Source organism: Dermochelys coriacea, chromosome 1 (assembly GCF_009764565.3).
Source record: "Dermochelys coriacea isolate rDerCor1 chromosome 1, rDerCor1.pri.v4, whole genome shotgun sequence".
Taxonomy (NCBI): Eukaryota; Metazoa; Chordata; order Testudines; family Dermochelyidae; genus Dermochelys; species Dermochelys coriacea.
In genome coordinates, this window is record NC_050068.2 from 150,968,133 (window position 1) to 150,993,992 (window position 25,860).

At 40.4% G+C, this 25,860-nt stretch overlaps 1 protein-coding gene across 1 annotated transcript in view; it reads right to left on the reverse strand.

Moving 5' to 3' along the window:
* CFAP47 (cilia and flagella associated protein 47) overlaps window positions 1-25,860 on the reverse strand; it is a 638,800-nt gene that overhangs the window by 435,102 nt on the left and 177,838 nt on the right. The window contains exons 31-33 of the mRNA XM_043505538.1: window positions 25,074-25,167; window positions 22,159-22,299; window positions 14,030-14,225 (exon numbers count right to left, since the gene is read on the reverse strand). Of these exons, the coding sequence (XP_043361473.1) occupies window positions 14,030-14,225; window positions 22,159-22,299; window positions 25,074-25,167 (431 nt within the window). The remainder of the gene's footprint in view (window positions 1-14,029; window positions 14,226-22,158; window positions 22,300-25,073; window positions 25,168-25,860) is intronic.

A 25,860-nucleotide genomic window follows, 5' to 3' on the forward strand; every position in this document is an offset into this window, starting at 1 on the left:
CAACTAGGTTTACATAATACAAGCACCTTGTTTTGATGTGAATACAGGACCAGTGTAAACATCTGAAAAGTGTCATTTAAGCCAGAAAACCAGATTGGTCTCTGAATATCTCTCACAGTGATCTGTGTTTAGGTAGCCTTCACAAAATATATACATGAAATAAAATTAAATTGTAAATTAAAAGAAAATTGGTTTGAACAGTTCATTTCTTTCCTTAAACTCCTTTTGCCAATCCTCCAGATTTTTCATATTTTGTATGACACGTGGACAGCTGGAATCTTTTCATGTACGTGGGTTTCCTCAAGTACCACCCTTTTCATACCAACTCTTTCTTTAAAGCTGCATAACACCAACTTGCACAAACTACTAATGACTAGAAAAAAAAAGGTTTTTTAAAAATATTTCTCCAAATATACTAAAAAGCTGTATTTAAAGTAGAATTCGGCTTAATTATCAATGCCACAATATACCCCTTAAACTCAAAATGTAGGCTTTTTCACTTTTCTATTAAGGACTAGGTGCTCAGAACTGATCATTGTTACATGTGAACTCCCTGTCTGTTGAGAATCAAGTGTGCTGGACCTCTCTCCAATTTGGATAGATTATCTGTATTCCTAAAAAAATAAAAAGCATCCCTTTCTTGCATCTAATCCTTCTTTGCATTGCTCTGTTTTGTACACAAGTAAATATTCTAATTTAATGAAGTTTGTTGATTTGATGACTCAGAGTGCAATTAAAATCCAAGTAAAAACAGTTTAATAAATTTCTTTATTGTACTCAAAGGACTCTAGTCTCTTCTCAGCACTCAGATGCTCATTACAACATATCTTGAAACATCAATTACTGGATTTGCATGCAAAAACAAGTAGACAGTTTCATAAGACAGTTTCCTACAATACATAAGGAAAGGTATATCTGTTTGGGAGGACAATGAAACCCTAAACAGAGTAACACCAGCCTATTTAAGCACCAACATATATTTCTTCTTGGGTATTAAAATACATAACATTTTTCAATCCTGGAAAAATTAGGTAAACAGACATAGTAAACAGTGAGGGTTCATTCTCTTCATAACCTCATTTCAGTGCCCACTGTGTGATTTTTACTTTGGTTGGAGAACTGTCAGAATAATACAAGCTATGGTTTGCAACACCAGTCTGCTGCCCATCAATGTCATATAACCATAAAATCTTTACCTGGGACAAAAATTCTAGCCTGGCACAACTAGACTCTCAGAACTGTGGCACAGTCAGAAGCATTGCTCAACTTAATAACTGTATTCCAATATATGGATGCAATCACATTTGCAAAGCTGGATGCTTTGGTGGTTGAGGCCTACTCCTAGGGGCCAGTCCTCATAACACTGAGCCAGTAACAGCAATACAGTTGTTCATATGAAAGTGAAGGGCAACATACGAAAAAAATCGAAGATGTCATTCAAGCTTCATCTGTTCCAATACACAGTATTCTTCAAAGGATTGACTGCAATCACATTAAATATGAATATACTTGATGGCCAAAGTATATTTACTAAATGCCACAGAGAAATATCAAGAGACATTGCTGTAGACTTATGCTGACTGAATCTTATAGAATGAACATGTGACAGTTGATCTGAATGATCACATTCTTTTAATGTTTTTGTTGGTTCGGTATGGGCTAGATGAATATTTACTCTAATCTATAACGCAATTTTCTGCCTTACACCTCCCCAAAGTGTTCCTAGGATGATTCTATGTAAACTTTTCATTCTAAAGATGGTGTTTCACTCTAAAGGTGGTGTTACTGGAAATACTGAGCCATCTTCCCATAACAATTCCATTTGTTCATTATTATTAACCTTTGTAAAGCCAAAGAACCAACATTCAGCATAATTGTGGCTTTTACATTGCTAAGATTATTTTGTTGAGTTCGTCATCTGGTATATGTTCAGAGGAAGAACTTGTTATATGATTGAAGAGGGTTTAGTTAAGCAAGTTTTTGAGAAGGATTAGATCCCACCCCACCATGGTAAGACTCCATTCTCTAGAGGTTGCTTTGGTAAATAATAATTTACCACATATATTTTGTGCCAAATACAGTCTTCTAGGGGTAGAAATGTCATCAAAAGTGTATACACTAATTAAGCAGCTAAAGGGACTCTGTTATCTTTAAATGACGCTGAGGATGGTTTGTAGCCAAGGCTACTGTTCCCTGCTTGGACTAAGAAAAGCAGCCAAGACTGGGACAAGAGAACACAAAGGAGAAAGGACTGGGAGAATTGTAAGGGAAATAGTGATATGTAGGGGGAAGGTTATGTAGGGGCTTGAAGGTGACGACAAGGAAGCTAAATATCTGCTGCAAAGGATCAATATCAAAGAGGTTAATAAAAATTGACATTTCAAAAAATTCTTTTACTGGCAGCCATTATATAGCAGAAAATTCATACATTTATAACACCAGCAACAGGGGAACACAATGTCTGAGATAAGAAAGCTATTTCTGTCCTACTTCTAATACTAGCTGGATATGGAGAAGAACATTTACATGTCTTGCTTAAATGTTAATGTTCTTCTAACACAGGTTACTGTAATCTTATTGCTAAGAAACAAAGATTCAACATCACAGTTACAATGAAGCCCTTATGAAGTTCTGTGCCAGTATTCCAAGATTTTATAGTTTCATTGGTGTACTTGGTAACTTCTAAAATGTGGAAGAATGCAAAGCTAACACTGGGGTGAAAAAGTCATACGAGTTACTTCAAAAACTTCCCATTTCAGTGGTTGTCTAGATTCTGAAAATATTAAGAAAAATCTATTTTGGCAAAGACTAAGCTTGCTTTTGGAAGAAAAAGATCAAAATCCAATCGTATGCCTATGGCCTTAACTATACTCTTGTGAGGGGAGCTATAGCAGTTTGTGAAAATTGAAGTTTGATAAATTGATTCATATTTTGATAGTTAAGCAAACTAAAACTCATTTAATGGTGTTCTGAACTGTCCTTAAGATATAAGAAATATTACAGTAGAAAACTGAAGTCCAAACAGCAATTTCCTGCTCACGAAAAGCAATTCTGGTTTGGAAATTTCTGTGATAAGATCTTATTTGATTTGATCTGTGTGAAACATGACTTGAAACTTCATTTAGAGGACTACAATATAGAGCAATTGATTTGATATCCCAGTGCTCCTTCTAGCAGCTGAAGAGTTTTTCTTTCAGAATGTGAAAAATTACACTTGAACAATTATCCTTCTAAATTTGCAAGATTTTCACAAAATTTGTTAACCTAATTTGTTCTGGTGATAGCACACACCATAAACTTAGGGAAAAGATAGGACAAATAGCTTTTGGGACATAGACAGTTTTGCTATATTTCTAACAGAAGCAAATCTTGGAGGCAATGGCCTGCTACTAAGTAAATCATGGAATGCCTTAAACATTGCACAAGCGTGGAGGTTTAGCACCAAAAGAGAGAAAAAAATTATCCCAGGAGGTAGCTGAGCTGTAAGCCATTAGGGCTTTGTAGACCCCCAAGATTTTTACCTGAATCTGAATATATTTCAAGATTTTGCTGAAGCCAATGCTGGGCACAAGATGTTCCTGATGACTTGCTTAACATATCAGCTAGTGAAAAATGTTGCTTCTCAGCTTAAGTTTCTGGATGGACTACGTCAGGGTTCCCTCCCCACTCTGAACTCTGGGGTACAGATGTGGGGACCCGCATTAAAGATCCCCTAAGCTTATTTCTACCAGCTTAGGTTAAAACTTCCCCAAGACACAAATCCTTTCTTTGTCCTTTGCTGCCACCACCAAGTGATTTTAGACAAACATCCAGGGAAAAGAGCCACTTGGAGTCCCTGTTTCCCCAAAATATTCCCCAAGACCCTTCACCCCCTTTCCTGGTGAGGCTTGAAAATAATATACTAACCAATTGCCTTTAATAAAAGTACAGACCAGACCCTTTATTTTTAGGACACTAAAATCAATCAGGTTCTTAAAAGAAGAACTTTACTATACAGAACAAGGTAAAAGAAGCACCTCTGTAAAATCAGGATGGAAAGTAATTTTACAGGGTAATAAAAAGATTTAAAACACAGAGGATTCCCCTCTAGGCTCAATGTCAAATTTCCAAAAACAGGAATAAACCTCCCTCTTAGCATAGGGAAAATTCACAAGCTAAAACAAAAGATAATCTAATGCATTTCCTTGCTTTACTTACAATTTTTGTAATCTTAGGTGCTTATTTCAGATAGGGGTTTAGGAGAGGTTTTTTCCTGCCTGGTCCCTCTCTCTGTCCTGAGAGAGCACACAAAAAGAGCACGAACAAAACCTCCTTCCCCTACCCCCAGATTTGAAATTATCTTCTTTTCTTATTGGTCCTTCTGGTCAGGTGCCAACCGGGTTATTTGAGCTTCTTAACCCCTTACAGGTAAAGGAGGAATTCTATGCTACCCTTAGCTGTATGTTTATAACAGACTACATAGCTACTTCTAAGAAGAAAGTCCAGTGCAGTGCAGTAGTTTAAAATAGAGGGAACAGATGTGGATGAACAAGGTGAAGTCTTGTGGGAAGGGTTGGCCAAAATATGCCACCTAAGAGTTTTCAAAGGTTCCATATATATTTCTTTAAACTAAACAACAAGTAGTGCTCATTCAAGGGCTCTAGGTATCCCAACACATAGAACAATAAGACTACCTACCAGTATAATAATAATCATCATATGTTAAAAAGAAATAACTCAGTCAAAGCATCAGAAAAGGCCTCCCTGGAACACAACCCCAACCTTCTTTGAAATGCCTGTCAAAGAAATGGACTGACAGCATGACTGAGAGATATCAAGTTTAGATTATTTAGGACCAAGGATCTGTTTTTCTTTAGATTCGGTATATCTGTTCTAACAGTCCACCCAAACATTTCTGAGGTTTTTAACTGTAGATAATTTTACTTAATTGCTAACATTTTTATAATAGGTGTTTCCATACATTAATCTGCGTCTTCACTTTTACGGATCTAGCTAGCTTACATAAAAGCAAGTGTTTGACCCTTACTACATTAAAGAGAATGGATCAGAACATAAACTGATATGAGTAAACTATCAGGATTTTCACGCAATGTTCCTCAGATGATCACTTTTTCCTCTATTATATATTTCAAGTTACCCCTACAGATAGGGCAAACTTATTTTTTACAGTGTAAAACATCTGACATTTCAGGTTTCCCTCTATAATAAGGCCATGGGAACGAAGGTGAGTAAGCACTCCTTTATAGGACAGAACATTATCTACATAACTTCTCCAGTGGTCACAGACAACAGAAATGAGCAATCAGCTTTTGTCTGCTGCTTGATAATGTGTTGAACTGTTTCCAGAACAATCAGAATGAAGGTAAGGAGTATTTTACACTAAGATACAGAAACTAACATTTCTGCTTCATCAGAATTAAAACAAAAACTAACAAATTACATATAAACACAAATTTCAAGTCAAGTACAGGTCTCCAAATATTTAAATACTGTAAGTTTAGCCTAAGTACAAGCAAGCCTAACTTAAACCTTACCCTGATTCCAGACTTAGTGATTATATAATCATTCTCTCTGAACAATGACTGCCAAAATATCATAAATCTCTCACATAACTGGAGAATGAATCTACCAGTTTTACTCAGGATTATTGAAGAAAATAAGCACACAATTATTCAAACAGAAAAACTGAGCCAACATCTTAGTACAGTATAAATTACAGTTATCCAAATTCCCTTTATCTGAAAATCCTGGTTATCCGAATCCACAGTGAGTCCCCTGGTACATCAATGTTATTTAATAGCACTTCCATTTATCTGAACAACCAGTTATCCAAAACACTGGGATGTCCCCCAGGTCATTCAGATAAATGGGAGTATACTGTATACCCAATAGATTCTTAGGTCTGATCATCTTGAACACTTAATCAAAACTTTAAATTACAGATGGGGATAATACCACTGCCTATTATTAAGAGTGTCTATAACTTCCCATTATACAAGTCTTTTTTTTCCAGTTGCTTATAAACTTCACAAAACTTTATCAGTTTGAGCTGACATTTTCCATGCCCAGTATCTACCACAAACTGTACTTTTTGGAAAAAAAGGTTTGTTTTTTTGTAACAGAGCAGAAACAGTTAATTACCTACAGTAACTGTTGTTGTTTGAGATGTGTTGTGCACATATATAGTCCAATGTAGGTATATATGCACCTAATGCACTCAAGTGTCAGAGACTTATGCTCATGCACTCCTACTCTCTGTATGCGTTGAGCCAAAGCCATAAAAGTGGTTATCACATCCTTTTCGCCACTTGTAAAATTACTGACTGAAGCAGAGGGGAAGGTGGGAGGACAATGGAATGTATATATGCACAACACATCTCAAAGAACAAGTTACTGTAGGTAAGTAACCATTTTTGGTCCTTTAAGACACTGTACACACACATTCCACCGCTGGTGATTCTGTAGCAGTTCCCTCTCAGGTGGTGGGACGTTAGATTACTTGAACTGAGACTGCAATACCAACTTCCCCAAGTTGGCATTGTCCCAAGAGGCCTAAATGATGGTACAATGCTTGGAAAAGCATGTACAGATGGCCACATTGCTGCTTTGCAGGCATCTGTTATGGGAACATTGCTCAGAAAGGCTGAGGAAGTGGACAGAGCCCTGGTGGAGTGACCCTTTATTTTCAGTGAAGGAGAGACTTTTACAAGATCATAACAAATGTTAATACAGTCAGAGAACCAGTGTGAGAGATGCTGAACTGTCACTGGGTGAGAATCATTTGACTCTCTCAGATTAGGCTACAAAGAGTCTGAGAGAGTCTCTGAACAACTTAGGGTGAACAGGATAGAAGGTCAATGTTCTGCAGACATCCAACATGAGACGGCTTTCTTCAGCTTTGGAGAATGAGATTTCAGAAAAAAATACTAGAAGCTAAATAGATTGATTCAGATGAAAAGCTGGTACCACCGTTGCGAGAGACTGGGAATTGACATGACCAGCAGCCATCTAGTGTACAAACTTAGCATAACCCACAGCCATCTTGTATAGTCAGCCATCATAAGAAGAAAGAAGAAAGCCATAGAGTCAGGAAACTTTATCTTTGGTTTAGGCAGATAGAACATTACTAACAGGGATAGATACAGTAAAATCACAGATTCATGGGAATGGAAAAGAGTATAGACAAGCTAATGTTGTTTCTGCAGGTTTCTTACTGCTTGTCTATGTGAGTTACTTGTTAGAAGTTGCTTTTGCTGATAAATAGAAATTATGAGATTTTGCTGTTGCTAGGGAAATTGTTTTAGCCCATTAGGGATTATTTTGAGAAATTAGTTAGTGTATATTTTGGAGGAGCAGGGAGTCACGTTCTACTGCTGATTAAGCATTTCTACCCTGAGAGTGTATCCCACCAACAAGTTATAAAGATAAGCAGACTTTGAGATGTTTTAACAAACTTTGAAAAACACAATCACAGGAGCGGAGTACCATGCTGGAACTCGCCACTCCCCATGGATGGTCAAGGAGTCCCATGATAGCCTAAGGCAGATAGCAAGGACTGCCCCCACCACTTTCAAGCTAGGTGTTTGGGATAGGGAGGGCATTCCCATACCTTGAGACTTATGAGTAAACCACTGGGTGTTGTCTGTAAGGACTTGCACCTTCCTGTCTCCTAATGGCAGATATAAACGACTCACAGGCCCAATGAATAACACAGAGCTCCAGCACATTTATGTGCAGAGAGATCTCCTGAGGTGACCACAGTGCTTGCACACAAAGTCAAGCAAGGTAGGCCCCGAAGCCTTTGGTAGATGCATCCGTAACCAGAGAGAGTCATAGTTGGTTCTGGAAGGGCTAAGTCCAGGGACTGAAGCATTCATGCAGGTATGCAAACCAGCATGTCCAGAAGATGCCTGGATGGACGATATACTGAATGGAGCCAGGCCTGAAGACAGCAAAGGTGACATCTGGCATGCGGAGTTACGTATGTGCATGAGGCCAGGTGGCCCAGTTGTTATAGGCAGGAAGGCACTGTTATCAAGCTTTTGGACAGAGTAACTAAGGACTGAAACCTGTCCAAAGGATGAAAGGACATCACAATTACAATGTTGAGGTCTGCTCCTATGAATATTATATGCTGCATCAACTGTAACTTTGTTTTGCCTAACTTCAGTTTCAGGGCCAGATGAAAGAACAGCTGTCTGATTACGAGGATGATGATGTGGATTTGAATGCTTGAGGCTCTGCGCAACAGCCAATCGTCAAGGCAAGGGAAAATTTGGACACCTAGGTGGCACAGGTGGTCCACTACCACCACCATGTGTTTTATTAAGACCCTTGGATCTGACAACAGGCCAAAGGGGAGCACCGTAAATTGGTAGAGGGTGTCTCCTGCTATGAAGTGAAGGTACTTCCTGTGGCATAGAAGTACTGGCACACGGATCTATGAGTCCTACAAATCAAGGGCAGCATACCAATCTCCAGGAAAGGGATAATGGAAGCAACGGTAACTATTTTGAACTTGATTTTCTTGATAAAACGGTACAACTTGGTCAAAAATGGGACAAACTATCTGACTTTTGGAGATTAGGAAGTAACAGGAATAGAATCCTTTCCCTCTGTGATGACAAGCCACCTCTTCTATTGCTCCAAATTCCAGAAGAGACTGTACTTATAGTTCCCTGAAAAGAGATGGGGAAGGTGGGCTGGAGAAGGAGAGAGGTGAACTCGATAACATATCCCTCCTTTATAGTACTGAGTATCCCTTATTCAATGTTGTGTCATTCCAAGCGCTATAAAAGAGCAATAGGTGTCTTCCAAAAGGTGGACAGGTGTCCTCAAAGAGGCAGTCAAAATACCTGTTTAGAAGTTGTCGAGGCCTGGTGACAATCAAGATTGTAGTTTGTGTCAGAATACTCTTGTTCAAAAAATGGAGCTATCGCCTCATCTTCTTCAGACAGAGTATCTAGTATCACAGTGAGATACAGATCGATCTGGTGAAACCCAATCAGAGGATTCTGCCATCAGATCATAGAATCATAAAAATGTAGGACTGGAAGGGACCTCAATAGGTCATCTAGTTCAGTCCCTTGCACTAAGTGTTATCGAGATTATCCCTGACAGCTGTTTGTCTAACCTGTTCTTTAAAACCTCCAATGATGAAGAGTCCACAACCTCCTTAGATAATTAATTCCAGTGCTTAACTACCCTCACAGTCAGGATAGTTTTCCTAATGTCTAACCTAAATTTCCCTTAATTCAGTTGAAGCCCATTATTTCTTGTCCTGTCCTCAGTGGTTAAGGAGAACAATTTATCACCCTACTCTTCATAAACCTTTTGAGGAACGGTATCTTTGGATACAGACTGGCTAGCCTGGTGAGGTGGGCTTTAAACTAGGTTTAAGGGGGGCAGGAAACAAAAGCCCCTAGCTAAGACCAAAACATTAACACCCAGGTGAATGGCTGGAATCTTGGGGTACATGGGATATTGCAACATGGACAAAGAAGAGACAAGAGGGAATATAGAGGGGAAATCTGATAAACATCTTAGATGTCTGTGTACTAATGCAGGAAGTTCGGGGAATAAACAAGAAGAACAAGAAATACTAGTGAATAAATCACAGATATGACATATGGCATCACAGAAACTTAGTGGGATAATTCACATGACTGGAATATTGATATAGAAGGGTACAGCTTGTACCAGAAGGATAGGCAGGGAAAAAAGGAGGAGGTGTTGCCATGGATATCAAAGATGTATACCATTGCACTGAGGTTGAGATAGAAGTGGGAGACAGACCTGTTGAAAGTCTCTGGGTAAGGATAATAGTTGTAAAAAAACAAAAGGTGATATCATGGTAAGGATCTAATATAGACTATCGGCTCACAAAAGAGAGGTGGATGAGACTTTTTTTTTTAAACACAATTAACACAATCATCCAAAACGCAGGACTTGGTAAGGCTATTGTAATACTGATTACTCTGAAAAATCAGGCCCAAGGCATCTCAAACTGGGCACCCAAAATTAGTGGATACTTTTGAACTTAATCTCTCTGTGTCAGTTCCCCATCTGTAAAATTAGAGTTCCACTGCCACGTCATCTTAGAGGTGTTGTGGAAATTAATTAATATTTCTGAAGCACTCAGATACTGCAATGATGAGCACTACAGAAAAGCCCATGAGGAAATCAATAATTCTATCTTCAGAATAGGGTGTGAACAATAATGCAGTAAGTAAGGCCTAGAGCCACACACTGAATAAAATAAGCTGAAAACTAAATATTTTAAAAGCTCCTCATGAAATGAGCACCTTCCATCCCGTGCACTGAATAATGCAGCTGTCCTGTGTAAAGAACAGCATGTGATCTTATAATTAAAGATTGTATCATATTGCATACAAATAAGGGGCCAAATTACGGTTGCACAGGTAACACATTATATTAATCAATTTTATGATATTGTTGAGAGGATGCATAAAAACCATGAACTGAAAAAACTGGCTAGAAGCAGGTGCAGTCCAAGCAGTCACCGTGTAAACTTACACACACACACACACACACACAATCACTCCCGCTATTCCAGTCTGAGACTTCTCTGAAAGCAGAAAAATACTAATTATGTTAAATTGTGAGGGGATTTTGTGATATACAAGTGTCTATAAGGAACCAGACAGTGACCATGAAACTCATTGTCACTTGTTATCTCTGGCCAAATCTGAAACCAAATCTTCACAAATGAGCACATTAACCTACTGAGCCATCTGCCCCATGATGATGATTTAATACAAACATTTTATTTCTGAGTATCCGATTACCTAATTAAACTTGCCATCATTTTTGAGTGCCAACTCCAAACCTATTGTAGAAAGTTTTAAAACTAAATTGTTTAATCCTGCTTTAGAATTGAAGATAAATTGTACTAATTCATTTTTACAATAATTTATGATACTAAGCTACAACGTATTGCCAGGAGGCAAAAAGAATAGTTACTTACCCTATTGCAACTGTGGTTCTTCGATATGTGCTGTTCACAAGGATTCCGCTTCAGGTTTGCATGCACCCCATGCCCTGGAGATCAGAATCTTTTGGCCAGCAGTGTCCACTGTGGCGGATTCTGTGCCCTTACACTCCCCATAACTGAGGGCATAAAGAGCAAAGTAGGGACCAACTGCCCCTCAGTTCCTTCACCAATAAGAAATCTAGGTGTTAATTAGATTAGGTAGTAGCAAGAAAGGAGGGTTGATTGAGGATTATATATGGAGACCACATCTCAAAGAATCACAGTTACTGTAGGCAAGTAACTGTTCTCTCGTCTTCAAGTGCTTGTCCATATGTATTTTACTTCTAGTGACTCACAAGCAGTCCTGGAGGTGGATGCTCAGGCAAGGATGCCAGAACCTTTGTAGAAGTGGGGGGGGGGACAAAGTGCCCCCTCCCTCTTCAAGGCTGGCTGCTCCAGCAGTGAGCCAGCTGCCCTCTCTTCTGGTGCCACAGCAGCCTCTGGTGCGTGAAAGGTGTAACTGCAGCATCTCCCCAGCAGAACCTATTATTTTGGGTTTTGGGGGCGTATAGGGTGGAATCTTCAGGGGACATGAATTCTGCACTTACATTTCTTTTGTTAAAAAGTGAGGGGGGGCCCGGATTCCGGCGCCAAGGCTCAGAGTTTACTTAAATAATTAAGTCAGCTCTGCCAAAGTGGGCATCTGACTTAGATGCCTCGACAAGGGAATAATGCCTTTCAAATGTATATAATGAATCCCAAGTAGCTGTCCTACAAATTCCAGAGATCAGTACATTCGAATAAGCCACAGAGGCTCAAATAGGGGTTCCATGAGCCACAGAAGGATGATGATGTTGAGATTCCAAGAAGAAGCTGGGTCTCTGATATTGAGTCATGAGCGCAAAAGTCCTTGAGAAATTTTGTCACTGTGGAGTATGAGAAGATTGATTGTGAAAATCAGAGCATGATATGCAGAGATTGCAGCTAAATGGACTTTCGGAAACTAAATGCTAGGCCTTTTTCCTTCAGAGATAATATGGAGTCTAGAACCTTTGGTACTGGACCCTTGACTGGGTCCACATTGTCCTGGGCAGCCCACACAGAAAATTATTTCAAATTTTTCAGCACAGGTTTTTACGGTGGAGGTCTTCCTAAACACTGTTGATATTGTTCATCCAGACAGCATTCAGGCCATCAAAGGTAACGAGTGGGGTTCTAGAGGCAGTATCTGGCCTTGGTTCTGAAACACTATGACCACACAGACAGGGAGATAGATGGGAGGTTCACTGGACAATTGGAGACGGTCCAAGAACCAGAACTGTCTCAGCTAATATGGGGTTATCAAGATCACTGTATCTGTGTCCCATCTGATCTTTATTATCCTGGGGATCAGCAGAACCAGAGGAAATGCACAGAGGAAGCTTTTAGACCACAGGAGGAGGAATGCATCATTCAGGATTTCATGTTCATGCCTCCCCTGGAACAGAACATCTTGCATTTGGCAGTCTCTGCTAATGCAAATGGTCTATAGCCAGGATCCCCCACATCTGGAAGATAGTCATTATGAGACACCATGTTGCACTCTATGTCAGGTTGGATACCAGGTTCTTGCTTAGAAAGTCTGACATACTCTTGTTTATTCCTGGGAGGCGAAGGGCCAGTAGGGTTACCGAATATACCATTCGCAGAGTTTGATGGTTGCCAGACATAACTGGGATGAGCGTAAGCCACCCTGTTTGTTCATGTAATGCATTGCTGACATGTTGTCTGTCATGATCTGCAGTACTGAATTCCACCATGGTGTACAAGGGGATCCGTATTGATGGGGAAGGGTGGACATATGGGTACAGGGGGTCTTTTGATGTATTTCAGTCCAGTTTGAGGATCTGGGGTGCAAGTTAAGCACGGAAAGAAATTTTAAAGACTTTCAGAGGGGCTTTTTTGAGAAAAAAGCTTGCTAGGGTTCTATCCACTGGTAGTACATGGCTAGATTATGACTTGCTGCCATTGGCAGTAAGAAGGCACAAAAGGAGAGTCATTCCACCCTCTATGCCCTTATATAGGAATACAAGGAGAGAGTGCAAGCAAGGTTCCACAGACACTGCTAACTTTAAATAAAAAAAAAAACTGGCCTCGTATGCATTGAATGCATGCACACCTAGAATGGGATCCACATTGACACACACTGAAAGAAATTATGTTTGGAAACAGAGGTACCAGTGCTTGAACTAAATTTCATCCAGGGCTTTGGAGTGGAGCCTGGAGCTGGAGCGCAGAGCAGCTCCGTAACAGTGGAGCTGCAGGTTTTTGTCTGGAGCTGGAGCGGAGCCAGAGCAGAGCTCCAAAACCCCGATTTCATCAGATCAGAGGAATAGAATTTCCTAAGCCAAACTGGTGCTACCATGATCACTACTTCCACATCTTGTCTGAGTTTCTTTAACACCCTCGGTATAAAAAGGATTGGCAAGTAGGTACACGTTGTCCCCAGAGTCCACAAGATGAGGCAAGTTTTTCATTGAGAACTGGGACTTACGCCCCTCAGGAGCAGAAACTATGACACCTTGTGTTTGTCTCAGTGGCAAATAGATTTATGATTTTGTGATCACACTTGGGAAAGTAGGTCTGGATGATAGAATCTTTATCGATCATTCCTGATTGCATGAGAACTGTCTGCCCTCGTGATCTGCTAGGCTATTCTAGGTAATCCATGCAGGTGCAGAACTGCTAGGGTGATCTGAGGATAGATACACCAGTTCCAAAGGCAAACAGTTTCCCCACTCTGCCCTTTTTGCCCTAGGTTGAGGAGCACGAGGGCACAAATGGCACAGGTATGGTTCCAATGAGTACTGCTGGCCAAAGATTCCATTTGAGCGAATGGAATGTATGTGCATATTAAGTGAAATATTTATGGACACATATTCAAAGTACGGTACTTTCAGTGACAAACTGTCACAACATCCTTAAGGTATACAGAAACTGGGGCAAAAGTACTAAGGGGGGGTGAGGGGGAAAAGAATAGTCAAAGCATTGCTTTACCTTTTTGACAATCTTTCCACACAATTTTTCTGGTTTTCTCATAATGTGTATTCAGCCAGGTAAGGAGGAGTCTTTCAGATGGAGAATATATATTACTGGATAAAGGCTCAGCATTTATTCTCGGCATGCTTTGCAGGCTTTCTGAGCTCAACAGGTTACTGCTAGTAAGTGACAATACACGTGCAAGGACCAACACCTAAAATCAGAAAAAATATTTCATCTTTTTAATAAAAAATATAATTACAATTCCAAGTAGAAAGAAAAAAACACAAAAATACAATTATTTTTCAAACACAGGAAAACTTTCAGATTTGAAACTATTTGGTAGATTCTAAACTAGTATAAAGGCATGTTGCATTAATGGGGCAGGGCTTCCAGTCTCCACCTTTTTTAAAAAATATTTCTTTATTGTTTTCCTTTCAAGAATATTATTCACAAACGAACAGCGAACAGCATGAAATTTAACCACCTCTTCGAACACCAACAAAAAATCATGATGTATAAAAGCCTGGGTATGAATTCAACCCTATGTGCTCCTAAAATTATGCAAATATAAGATTAAATCTTCCCTTTCATCCTCAAATGCACAGCAAATACACGACATATTCAAATGTATTTTCTTTGTACATTTGCAATTTACATTCAGCAGTGAAAAAACTATTTTTCCTAAAATCTACAGTATTTTCCTTATGACATTTAGAAATGGATTCAGAATCTTGTCAACATTATCCAATTTATCCTCTATCCAAAAAAACATTTTATGAGATCAATGTTTATATAAATAAACCTTCTCTACTCTTTCAGTTCTGTACAGTTATCCTTTCAGCAATCATTAACATAGCAGAGATTGGTTCGGATTATGATTTAGGGACTCCTTTAATTCCTGAATCAAATTAAATGCAAATGGGAGGTTCTAAACATATTTTGTTTCCAATTATTTTTCCATTATTTTTGATGACTTCATCAAAAATAATTTGACCTTTTTGCATTCCCAGAATGAGTCTGTAGACTCCAACAGAATTCAACAGCAGCTAAATTACCAATAAATATTGGAATTATTTTTTAATCCAATTTTATAAATGCAAAGCCAATTTAATCTAGTGTTTGCAACATCTCCTTCATAGCTCATTTCATTTTTTCGGAGCCAAATTCACCTCCCAGTTTTTCTTTAAAATTCTCCTATTGACATTATTAAATATTTATATTATGGTAGTACCCAAAAGTCCTTGTTAGGGCCCATATGCACACAGAGATTGACGAGTTTGTAATCTAAAGCAAGCATCCTATAGACAACGGAGGAAGAGGCAATCAATTTTCATAAATACATGCTAATTATCTGCTTTTCCCAACTGCCTCTCAGCCTTGCAATCAGACACTGGTTACAGAGCACCTGGGGAGGGAGGGTGCTTTCCAAGCATAAGTGGTAACTTTGAGAGGAGCACAGAAGTTGGTTGCTGAGGTTGGTACCATTGACAGAGTGAACAGGATGATGGAGAATGTAGAAAGAGACCAGAATAAATAAGTAGCAAGTGTCAGAGCTGGGAAGAACATTGAAGGTTAAGAGAAGAAGTTTGAATCTGATATGATGGAAGAGGAGTCGCAATGGGTCAAAATAGAGGATTCATATGTTCAGACCCATGAGCAAAGAAGATGATCTTAACAGGTGAGTTATGTATGAATGAGACTGGGACAATACAGATGCCCTGAAGTCCAATAAGGAGGAAGTTACAGCGTTGAAGAAGGGAGATGAGGACCTGCAAGGGACAGCTTTAGTTGTCTAGATGGAAAGAAAAGCTCAGGTTTTAGAAATGTCATAGATAAAGTGGCAAGATTTGAACACTGATAAAATGTTGTCAGAGAGACTACATATGTGGGGAAAGAAAGAGGGATGACTCCCAGGTTATGAGCCTGACTGAAACGACAGACAATAGTACAATCAATACTGAAAGCAAATGGAGGGGAGGGAAAATGGTGCAAAGGAAAAAGATCAGGAATTCAGTTTTGGCCCTGTTAAGTTTGAGGTAAAAGTAAATGGCATCCAGAGGGAAATGCTAGCAAAACAGGTAGAGATGCGAGACTGCAGAGTTTGCAGAGATTGCATAGCAGTGTTTGCACATTCCCACAAAATACACAAGAGACCAGGACTTCAACCCCCTAAATTCTGAACTACCTCCACATTCCCATCAGCCTTCACACTGCACATGGAGGAGCTATGCTGCAACAGATTCCTTCAACTAGGTCTTCCTCTGATATCCCTGTTCAGGGCATGTTTGATAGTGAGGAAAGATCAGCAGCATACGTTTCTTCACAGAAAAGGTTAATTCAGCCTCATGGTCCATCAACCCAAGCCAGAGGAAATCAGGTTACATGCCCTTGGTGGTGGCAAATTCATCTTTATATTCTACTATAGAAAGCAAATCCACTCTCAAACAATGATTGGGTTATATAAAAATAGAAGTAGGAAATTATAAGGACTGTGCAATAGGATTGTGCAATATTGCTTGCAGCGTAAGTATTAATGAGCAATCAAAGGAATTCTTCTGACCTTCAAGCAATCATTTCCCTGACGCAGGGAAGAAAGGTAAGCAGCAGGATACGGACCCTGGACTTCAGGAAAGCAGACTTTGACTCCCTCAGGGAACAGATGGCCAGGATCCCCTGGGGGACTAACATGAAAGGGAAGGGAGTCCAGGAGAGCTGGCTGTATTTCAAGGAATCCCTGTTGAGGTTACAGGGACAAACCATCCCGATGAGTCGAAAGAATAGTAAATATGACAGGCGACCAGCTTGGCTTAATGGTGAAATCCTAGCGGATCTTAAACATAAAAAAGAAGCTTACAAGAAGTGGAAGGTTGGACATATGACCAGGGAAGAGTATAAAAATATTGCTCGGGCATGTAGGAAAGATATCAGGAGGGCCAAATCGCACCTGGAGCTGCAGCTAGCAAGAGATGTCAAGAGTAACAAGAAGGGTTTCTTCAGGTATGTTGGCAACAAGAAGAAAGCCAAGGAAAGTGTGGGCCCCTTACTGAATGAGGGAGGCAAGCTAGTGACAGAGGATGTGGAAAAAGCTAATGTACTCAATGCTTTTTTTGCCTCTGTTTTCACTAACAAGGTCAGCTCCCAGACTGCTGTGCTGGGCAACACAAAATGGGGAAGAGATGGCCAGCCCTCTGTAGAGATAGAGGTGGTTAGGGACTATTTAGAAAAGCTGGACGTGCACAAGTCCATGGGGCCGGACGAATTGCATCCGAGAGTGCTGAAGGAATTGGCGGCTGTGATTGCAGAGCCTTTGGCCATTATCTTTGAAAACTCGTGGCGAACGGGGGAAGTCCCGGATGACTGGAAAAAGGCTAATGTAGTGCCCATCTTTAAAAAAGGGAAGAAGGAGGATCCTGGGAACTACAGGCCGGTCAGCCTCACCTCAGTCCCTGGAAAAATCATGGAGCAGGTCCTCAAAGAATCAATCCTGAAGCACTTAGAGGAGAGGAAAGTGATCAGGAACAGTCAGCATGGATTCACCAAGGGAAGGTCATGCCTGACTAATCTAATCGCCTTTTATGATGAGATTACTGGTTCTGTGGATGAAGGGAAAGCAGTGGATGTATTGTTTCTTGACTTTAGCAAAGCTTTTGACATGGTCTCCCACAGCATTCTTGTCAGCAAGTTAAGGAAGTATGGGCTGGATGAATGCACTATAAGGTGGGTAGAAAGCTGGCTAGATTGTCGGGCTCAACGGGTAGTGATCAATGGCTCCATGTCTAGTTGGCAGCCGGTGTCAAGTGGAGTGCCCCAGGGGTCGGTCCTGGGGCCCGTTTTGTTCAATATCTTCATAAATGATCTGGAGGATGGTGTGGATTGCACTCTCAGCAAATTTGCGGATGATACTAAACTGGGAGGAGTGGTAGATACGCTGGAGGGGAGGGATAGGATACAGAAGGACCTAGACAAATTGGAGGATTGGGCCAAAAGAAATCTAATGAGGTTCAATAAGGATAAGTGCAGGGTCCTGCACTTAGGATGGAAGAATCCAATGCACCGCTACAGACTAGGGACCGAATGGCTCGGCAGCAGTTCTGCGGAAAAGGACCTAGGGGTGACAGTGGACGAGAAGCTGGATATGAGTCAGCAGTGTGCCCTTGTTGCCAAGAAGGCCAATGGCATTTTGGGATGTATAAGTAGGGGCATAGCGAGCAGATCGAGGGACGTGATCGTTCCCCTCTATTCGACACTGGTGAGGCCTCATCGGGAGTACTGTGTCCAGTTTTGGGCCCCACACTACAGGAAGGATGTGGATAAATTGGAAAGAGTACAACGAAGGGCAACGAAAATGATTAGGGGTCTAGAGCACATGACTTATGAGGAGAGGCTGAGGGAGCTGGGATTGTTTAGTCTGCAGAAGAGAAGAATGAGGGGGGATTTGATAGCTGCTTTCAACTACCTGAAAGGGGGTTTCAAAGAGGATGGCTCTAGACTGTTCTCAATGGTAGCAGATGACAGAACGAGGAGTAATGGTCTCAAGTTGCAATGGGGGAGGTTTAGATTGGATATTAGGAAAAACTTTTTCACTAAGAGGGTGGTGAAACACTGGAATGCGTTACCTAGGGAGGTGGTAGAATCTCCTTCCTTAGAGGTTTTTAAGGTCAGGCTTGACAAAGCCCTGGCTGGGATGATTTAACTGGGACTTGGTCCTGCTTTGAGCAGGGGGTTGGACTAGATGACCTTCTGGGGTCCCTTCCAACCCTGATATTCTATGATTCTATGATTTCCATAAATTGCTATTTCACTTCAGCACTCAAGATCTGTTTTATTAACCGTCTTGTATGTCAAAAATATCCAGGTTGTTTGAGGTGGTGTCTTATGCATCGATGTGAAATACATGTTGTACCATAACTGAAAAAGCAGAATGGGTGGTGCCTCATTGTGGGAATTTAACTGTTTTTTTTTCTATATATTAGTTACGTCTTACCCAGTCTGGCTTTCAAACTATAATGTAATTGAAGGTGCTTGAGATGAGAAATCTCTCTCTAGAATATAAAGACTTTCTTTGAATGCAAAAATCTTCTTTTCCTATGGAATAATCAAAAATTTTTATTGGCCTGAGATGGGGCCAATTAACTCCCCAGGCTGCACCTGGGAGGAGGAGCCAGGGAACATGGATTAATTAGACGAAGCTCAGCTGGATGGGAATAGGAGGGGACTGTATAAAGCCCAGAAGCTGAGAGCAGCAGGGGCTGCAGAGTAGTCATCTGCAGTCACACCCTGGGAGAAGGGAAGTGTGTTTGGAGCTACAGAGGTAGGTAGCCTACAGCTACTCTCTGAGAGGAGGACACTTGGGCTGGCAAACCAGAGAACGGGGAGAGTCAGAGAGGTAGGAAAGGCTCAGGGGAAGAGCAGCAAGGCATGGGATAGTGCAGACCTTGCTTGCTGAAGAGAGGGCCACTGAGCTAGAACTCTGAGTAGAGGGTGGGCCTGGGTTCCCCTACCAGCCACTAGAGAAGTGACACAGACCATGCAGTGGAGAGGAGAGTGCCCGGGACAGTTTTCCCCAATAGACTTTGATATCCCAGAAGGGGAAATATGCATAGTGACTAGGCCAGAGGGCCCAGTCATAAAGAGGAAGCTGTAACTCATGGTGCGAGAGGGGCTACAGGGTGAGAGAAGACAGAAGAGGGCACAAGCACCTGGAAGGAGCAAATCCCCAGAGCGGCCAGGAGGAAGTGCCCTATCAGCAAGTAGGCCCTGTGACAGGCCCTTTTCCTGCACTTAGTTATAAGATACTTATATGGCACCCACATCATAGCATCTCAGAGCCTCACAATCTTTAAAGTATTATTTCAAAACACCTCTATATGGTAGAAAAGCCCTGGTGTTCCCCTTTTACAGTTGGGGAACAGAGAGACAAAGATGTCTACATGGGACGGAAAGCCAGGGTGTGAATCTACAGTGCACTAGCTTGCCACATGGTAACAACATCCTGTGTGGATATGCTACAGTGCATTAAAAGTTCTGTAGGGATCTTTTACATTGGCAAACACAGTTAGGATCTACACAGTCTGTAGGAGGGGTCTTGTCATATAACTTACAAAAAGATCTGTGGTTTAAATTTTATATCCCTGGTCTCATGCCAGATTCCTGAAGTATAGAGGCTGCAGCATACGCACAAGGAAGACATTCTTGGCTGCCTAACCATGATACAAATCATGACAAGCATAGCGGACAGCCATGATGGACTGGACCTAAGTGAAACAAACATCACAGGAGCAACCCAAGGCTTCAGAAGGTCTTGAAAGAGAAAACAGGGTATAAAACTGTTTTAGTGCCAATTTTGATGAGAGGAACCCATAATGGCAATAATAATGGGGATGATGCTGGGCAGAGCATAGTTGCTCAGATGAGGAAAAATTTAGTCAGCAATGAACCTGGAGCTGAGAGAAGAGTTGGCATCAATCATGACACACACTAGCATTAAAAAAATGTGAAGAGATATCGATGTCAAAGCACATGTTAATTTTATCACTGATTATCCTAAGGATGTGAGTAAAGCCCAAATAAATTTGTTAGTCTCTAAGGTGCCATAAGGATTCCTTGATGTTGTTTTTTGAGTACTTGATGTTTCAGAGTAGTGTTTACGTGGCATCACACACTCAGAACCCTTCAAGACTAAAAACTGAAGTGCTTCTGGATATGCAGTGTGTTTTCTTCTTTCTTTAGGCTCCTTGATAGAGAGTAAATGGGCTGACAGGAACATAATCCATTCATTTGTAGATGTAGCATTGAGGGAGGAATGCTTGACCCCCAAAGCACTCTCCAGGAAAAGCAGCTTCATTTGATCAGAATGGAAATAACTCTGCCTTTCAGGGGCTGTTTATGCCCCGGATATAGTAGGCACAAGTGATTGCTGGTTTTTGACAGACATTTCAGATAAACATTTCTTCAAAAATCTGAACTCTTCATTTCAGAATCCAAGATGAAGAATTTTCTAGAGTAGTAAGTCAACCAACACCAACCACTCTACCTTTTTTAAATCAACAAAGCATTTTACAATTACTAATTTTAGGGCTCTAACAAATTCACAGTCCATTTTGGACAAATTTCATGTCCAGGGTTTTTAAAATTAGTAAATTTCTTTTCAGATGTTTACGTCTGAAATTTCATAGTGTTGTAACGGTGGGGGTCCCAACCCAAAAGGCCATCAGGGTGGGAAGGTCACAAGACTATTGTAGGGAGATTGTGGGATTGCCACACTTACTTCTGCCCTGCTGCTGGCAGGGCTGTTGCCTTCAGAGCTGGGCAGCCAGAGAAGAAGGCTGCTGGCCCAGCACCCAGCTCTAAACCATCACCAGATGCAGCACAAAAGTGAGGGTTGCAGGGCATGGGGCGTGGTTACATTATGTCCGGTTTTCCTGTGAGTCTCCCACCTGAATTGGGGGCTCACAGCCATAGCCTCCCCACGGGGTGGGGGGGTTAACAGCTCCAGCTACCAAGCTTCCTGAACCCCGGGGAAATCCTGGAGGTGGGTCTGACCCATGCCAGGAGCAGCCCCTGCAGGGGAAGAGGAAGTCTTGTCCTTCCTCATCCCCAGACAGGACTAGCAGCTGGAGCCCTACACAGGGTAGGAGCCCCTGGCTGCATGCCAGATTTCACAGGGGAGATCAGATTTCACGATCCATGATGCATTTTTCACAGCTGTGAATTTGGTAGGGCCCTACTAACGTGCAAAAAACTAAACTATGTAATCTGTTAACGCATACACTACTTTTAATTAAAGCCCACATTATAAACAGACTCCTATTTTGCAAGCAGAGAGAGTAACATTTACATGTTTAAGTTCCCCCACAGTATTGAAGTCTGTTATCACCCACATTTAATTGCATTAACAATTAACTGTACTCCAAAAACTGAAGCGACTAAGGGTCCTTTAAACCACTGACCCTAAGGGTATGTCAATACAGCACACAAAAAAAATGTGTTTTTAGCAAAGTAGATTAATTCTTTTGCCATTTGTTAAAACATTTGGGGTATTTGAAATAAAGAATTATTCTCACCTTGTTTGAAATCTTCCTGTAATATTTGCAAATATCATTTAAAAGCTTAGTACTATAAGATATTACATATCTGCAATGTACCTTGTATACCTGGAGTAGCACATCAGTCCATACACGTTTGCTCATGGTCTCAAATACATTGTCATCCAAAACAAACAGACTCTTATTGTTAAAAATGTCAGAGTTCTTCATGTTAGCTTTTTGCAGCTCAGTCATCTGAACCTTCATATAAAGGACAATGAGATTTATATTTTATCTGAAACTATGACATCTGTAGGGTACAATAATCATAAGCAACAGCCACTACTGGCTTTTAAAAGTTTGTCAGACAAACAACTGCTTTTTCTAATATAATTACATACTTAGTGGATAAAGAAAAAGCAGTCCATGTAGTATATTAGAAATTTGCCAAAGTATATAATACTGTTTCTCACAGAATCTTAGTCACAAAATTAATTTTAGCTGCCTGGGATGAGAACACTATGGAGTGAAAACTCACTGGAGAACTATAAGCAAAGCATAATGATAAATGGCAACACACATCTAGTGTGCTTCCACATTGTAAGTGTTAGGACCATTAAACATCTTTATTAAAGTTCTTAAAGGGGGAGTAAACAGCACAGATCGTACTAAATGGATAGGAGTGGCAAATACCAGTGAGTAAAGGGAAGTAATACAAAGGTACCTAAAGGGATTAAAAACATGGATAGAAATGAATGTATGATTTAACCTGAAAAAAATAAAAACTAACAGATTTTGGGAAAAATAATCACACATACAGATTTAAAATGGGAGGGAGAAACCTGAAAAGCAGCAATGCTGACACAGACTTAGAAGTATAGTTATTGCGTGTTTAATTTTGAATATAGCAGCAAAAAAAAGTGACTACAAGTTTGGACTGAAAATACCCAGACATTACACCATAAATTGGGATGGATGGGTGTGTAAATGGGCTCTGCTTGCATGTTTCTTGTGTGGCTCTCCTTGGAATATTAAATTCATTCCTAGGTGTCAGAAAGAGAGAGAGTGACAAAACTGGACCTAGTCTGGAAAAAAACTACAGAAGTATTGGGGAATGAGAGAGTGACTTATGGGGAAAGAACAGAAACTTGTAATATGTATACTATTTGGCTAAGATTCAGAGATACTAGTCTACTACAACATATTTGAAGCAAGGGTCACATTGGGAAAAAAAACATGATGATTCTCTTCCAAACTCTGCCTACAAAATAGGCTCCATCAATATATGGATTGCCAAAACAAGATACTGCTCCCAGTAGATTGTGCAGATGTTCAAAAATATTGTATTGTCACTTGGCTCCCTAGACTACTTAAGCCTGACACCCCCTCAGTGGGATTTAATTATGGCCATGAGCTCTGCTGGGTTCCCTGGATTCATTTCCTTTTGGACTGGGGTCGGGTGGGAGGAAGGGGAAGTGCTATATCTCATAATCTGGTATTTGAGGTGCTAAAATGAAACATCACTCTCAGTAAGTTGTGCAGATCTGTGATCTTTTCTCTCCTTTCTACATGATGGATCAAATAGCTAACAATGCTGACATTTAAGTCATCATAATTGGATCTCTGAGTAATCACCTCACTGAGATGAATGGGGTATGTCACACCTCTCAGGGCCATTGTTCCAGGCTCTCAGCAGATTCATCACTGCATCATTAAACTTTGTTCATATTTTTGAAGTTTCCTTTGTAACAACAATATCTAGAGACTTATTGTTTTAAAATTAATGCTAAGTTCGGGAGAGCAAGACAACGGCTTCAGAGAGGTGCCTGAATTGCATATGGTTATGTAGTGACTGTTTCTAAACCCTGCTTAGAAAGGTGTAAAGATGAAGTCAGGAAGCAAATTAGCTAGGGTGACACATGGAAATTTAACTAGGAGCAATGGAATAAAATTAAGAAAAAGAAAATTTAGACTAAATACTAGAAACACTTCCTAACACTGAGATTTTTTTCAGCTGTTGAGGTTCTCAAAGGAAGTGGAAGAAGCATTGCTAGGGATATTTAAATCTTTTTTCTGCTCACTAAATTTTACTCACTTTGTTCTACTGCTCTTCCCTACCACACACAACTCAACTTTTGACTGTCAACCGCTACTGAAGTCTCTAGTTTTAAGGGTTTTCATGGCTATGTTCTTTACAAAAATATTAGGATGATGGCATTATGAGGTTGGCAAAATTTTCCAGATCAATCAGGTCTTCCAACCCACTGATTGGCACAGGTTATATATGAAACTAAGGTGGCAAATTAAAACTTAATAAAAGGAAATACTTTTTCACACAATTGCAACAATTAGCCTGTAGAACTCATTGGAACACAGAGGTGAAAAGCTTAGGAGGATCCAAAAGAAGGTTAGATTGATTAACAAGAATATCCAGAATTATAACTGTAAATTTTGAAAAACATAAGTTTTGGAAGAGACATAAACCATTGTGTTTCATGTCTTAAGTTTACCTTTAATTATTGGGAACTAGAAGGAAACTTTTCCTAAGGAAAGATCATCCCATAACTGTCTATTGCATGGTTTCTTGCAAATTCCTCTCAAACACTGGGAACTGGTCACTATGAGTAACAGGATATTAGACTAGAAGGACCACTGGTCTGATCCACTATGAGAATTACTATGTTCCTATTTTTTACGAGAGAGATGTTTAAAAAAAATCTACTGTTAAATAGTTTTTAGAAAGACACATAGCGCCACTTCCTGTGTGTGTGTGTGTGTGTGTGTGTGTGTGTGTGTGTGTGTGTGTGTGTGTGTGTGTGTGTGTGCGCGCGCGCGCGCACACGCGTGTGAGAGATTACACCAAATACCAAACTACAGCTCTGATCCTTCTAAGGCTTATGCACATGCTTAATTTTACACACTGCAAATAAACTCACTCATTTCAGTGGGACTGCTCACAGTGCAAAAAGTTAAGCATGTACATAAGTCTTTGCAAGATAAAGGAACACGTATGTAAGCTATTTTAGAACAATTACCTTCAATGTGATTTGCAATCCAATCCATTTCTTATACTCATCAGGTTCAAGCAGAAATTCAGGCATAACGTGTGGAAGGCATGCTCCTTGGCTTCTTAAATAATACAAAAACGAAAATAAGTAGACAGGAAAGATCATTTTTAAATACAGCCCCTAATTTCATACCCACCGTTTTGTACAGACTATCTAACTGTAGGTGAAAACCAATAGCTACAATCAACTTAGGGCACAAACAACAGAATGCAGACATCTGACCAAGTATGCGACTGAACACACAAATCAGAGATTCAGATTTTGAACTATCATTTGCTACTACAATTGAGTTAGAGTACTAAATCAGAGGTGGGGTTGAGACCCAAAAAGCATTGCTAGTTTTGAAAAAGCCTGTTTCTGGAAAAACGGCAAACAAGTCTTAGAAGTCTTTTTGACAATAGGCTTTGCATAACGGTTTTTTAGTTCCTAGGAAAGGAGGTTACTTTTACAGATGTTCTTCAAGATGTGTAGTCCATATACATATTTTACAGTTGATGAGTGCACATCCAGTGTGCACACATAAGACAACTTTCTGGTCAGCAACTAGGGCAATGTATGTGCGTTCCAGTGAGAATAAACGGTAGAGCCTCCTTGTCACACCTTCACCACTATGGGAGCCTGTGATGTCAAGACTCAAAAGTAGTGGGGATGGAGAGTGGGTTGTGGAATATGTATAAGGCCTACACATCTAAGACCATCAGTTACTGTAAAGGTAAGTAACCTCTATTTCTTCTCCCAGTACTACTCTGTACAC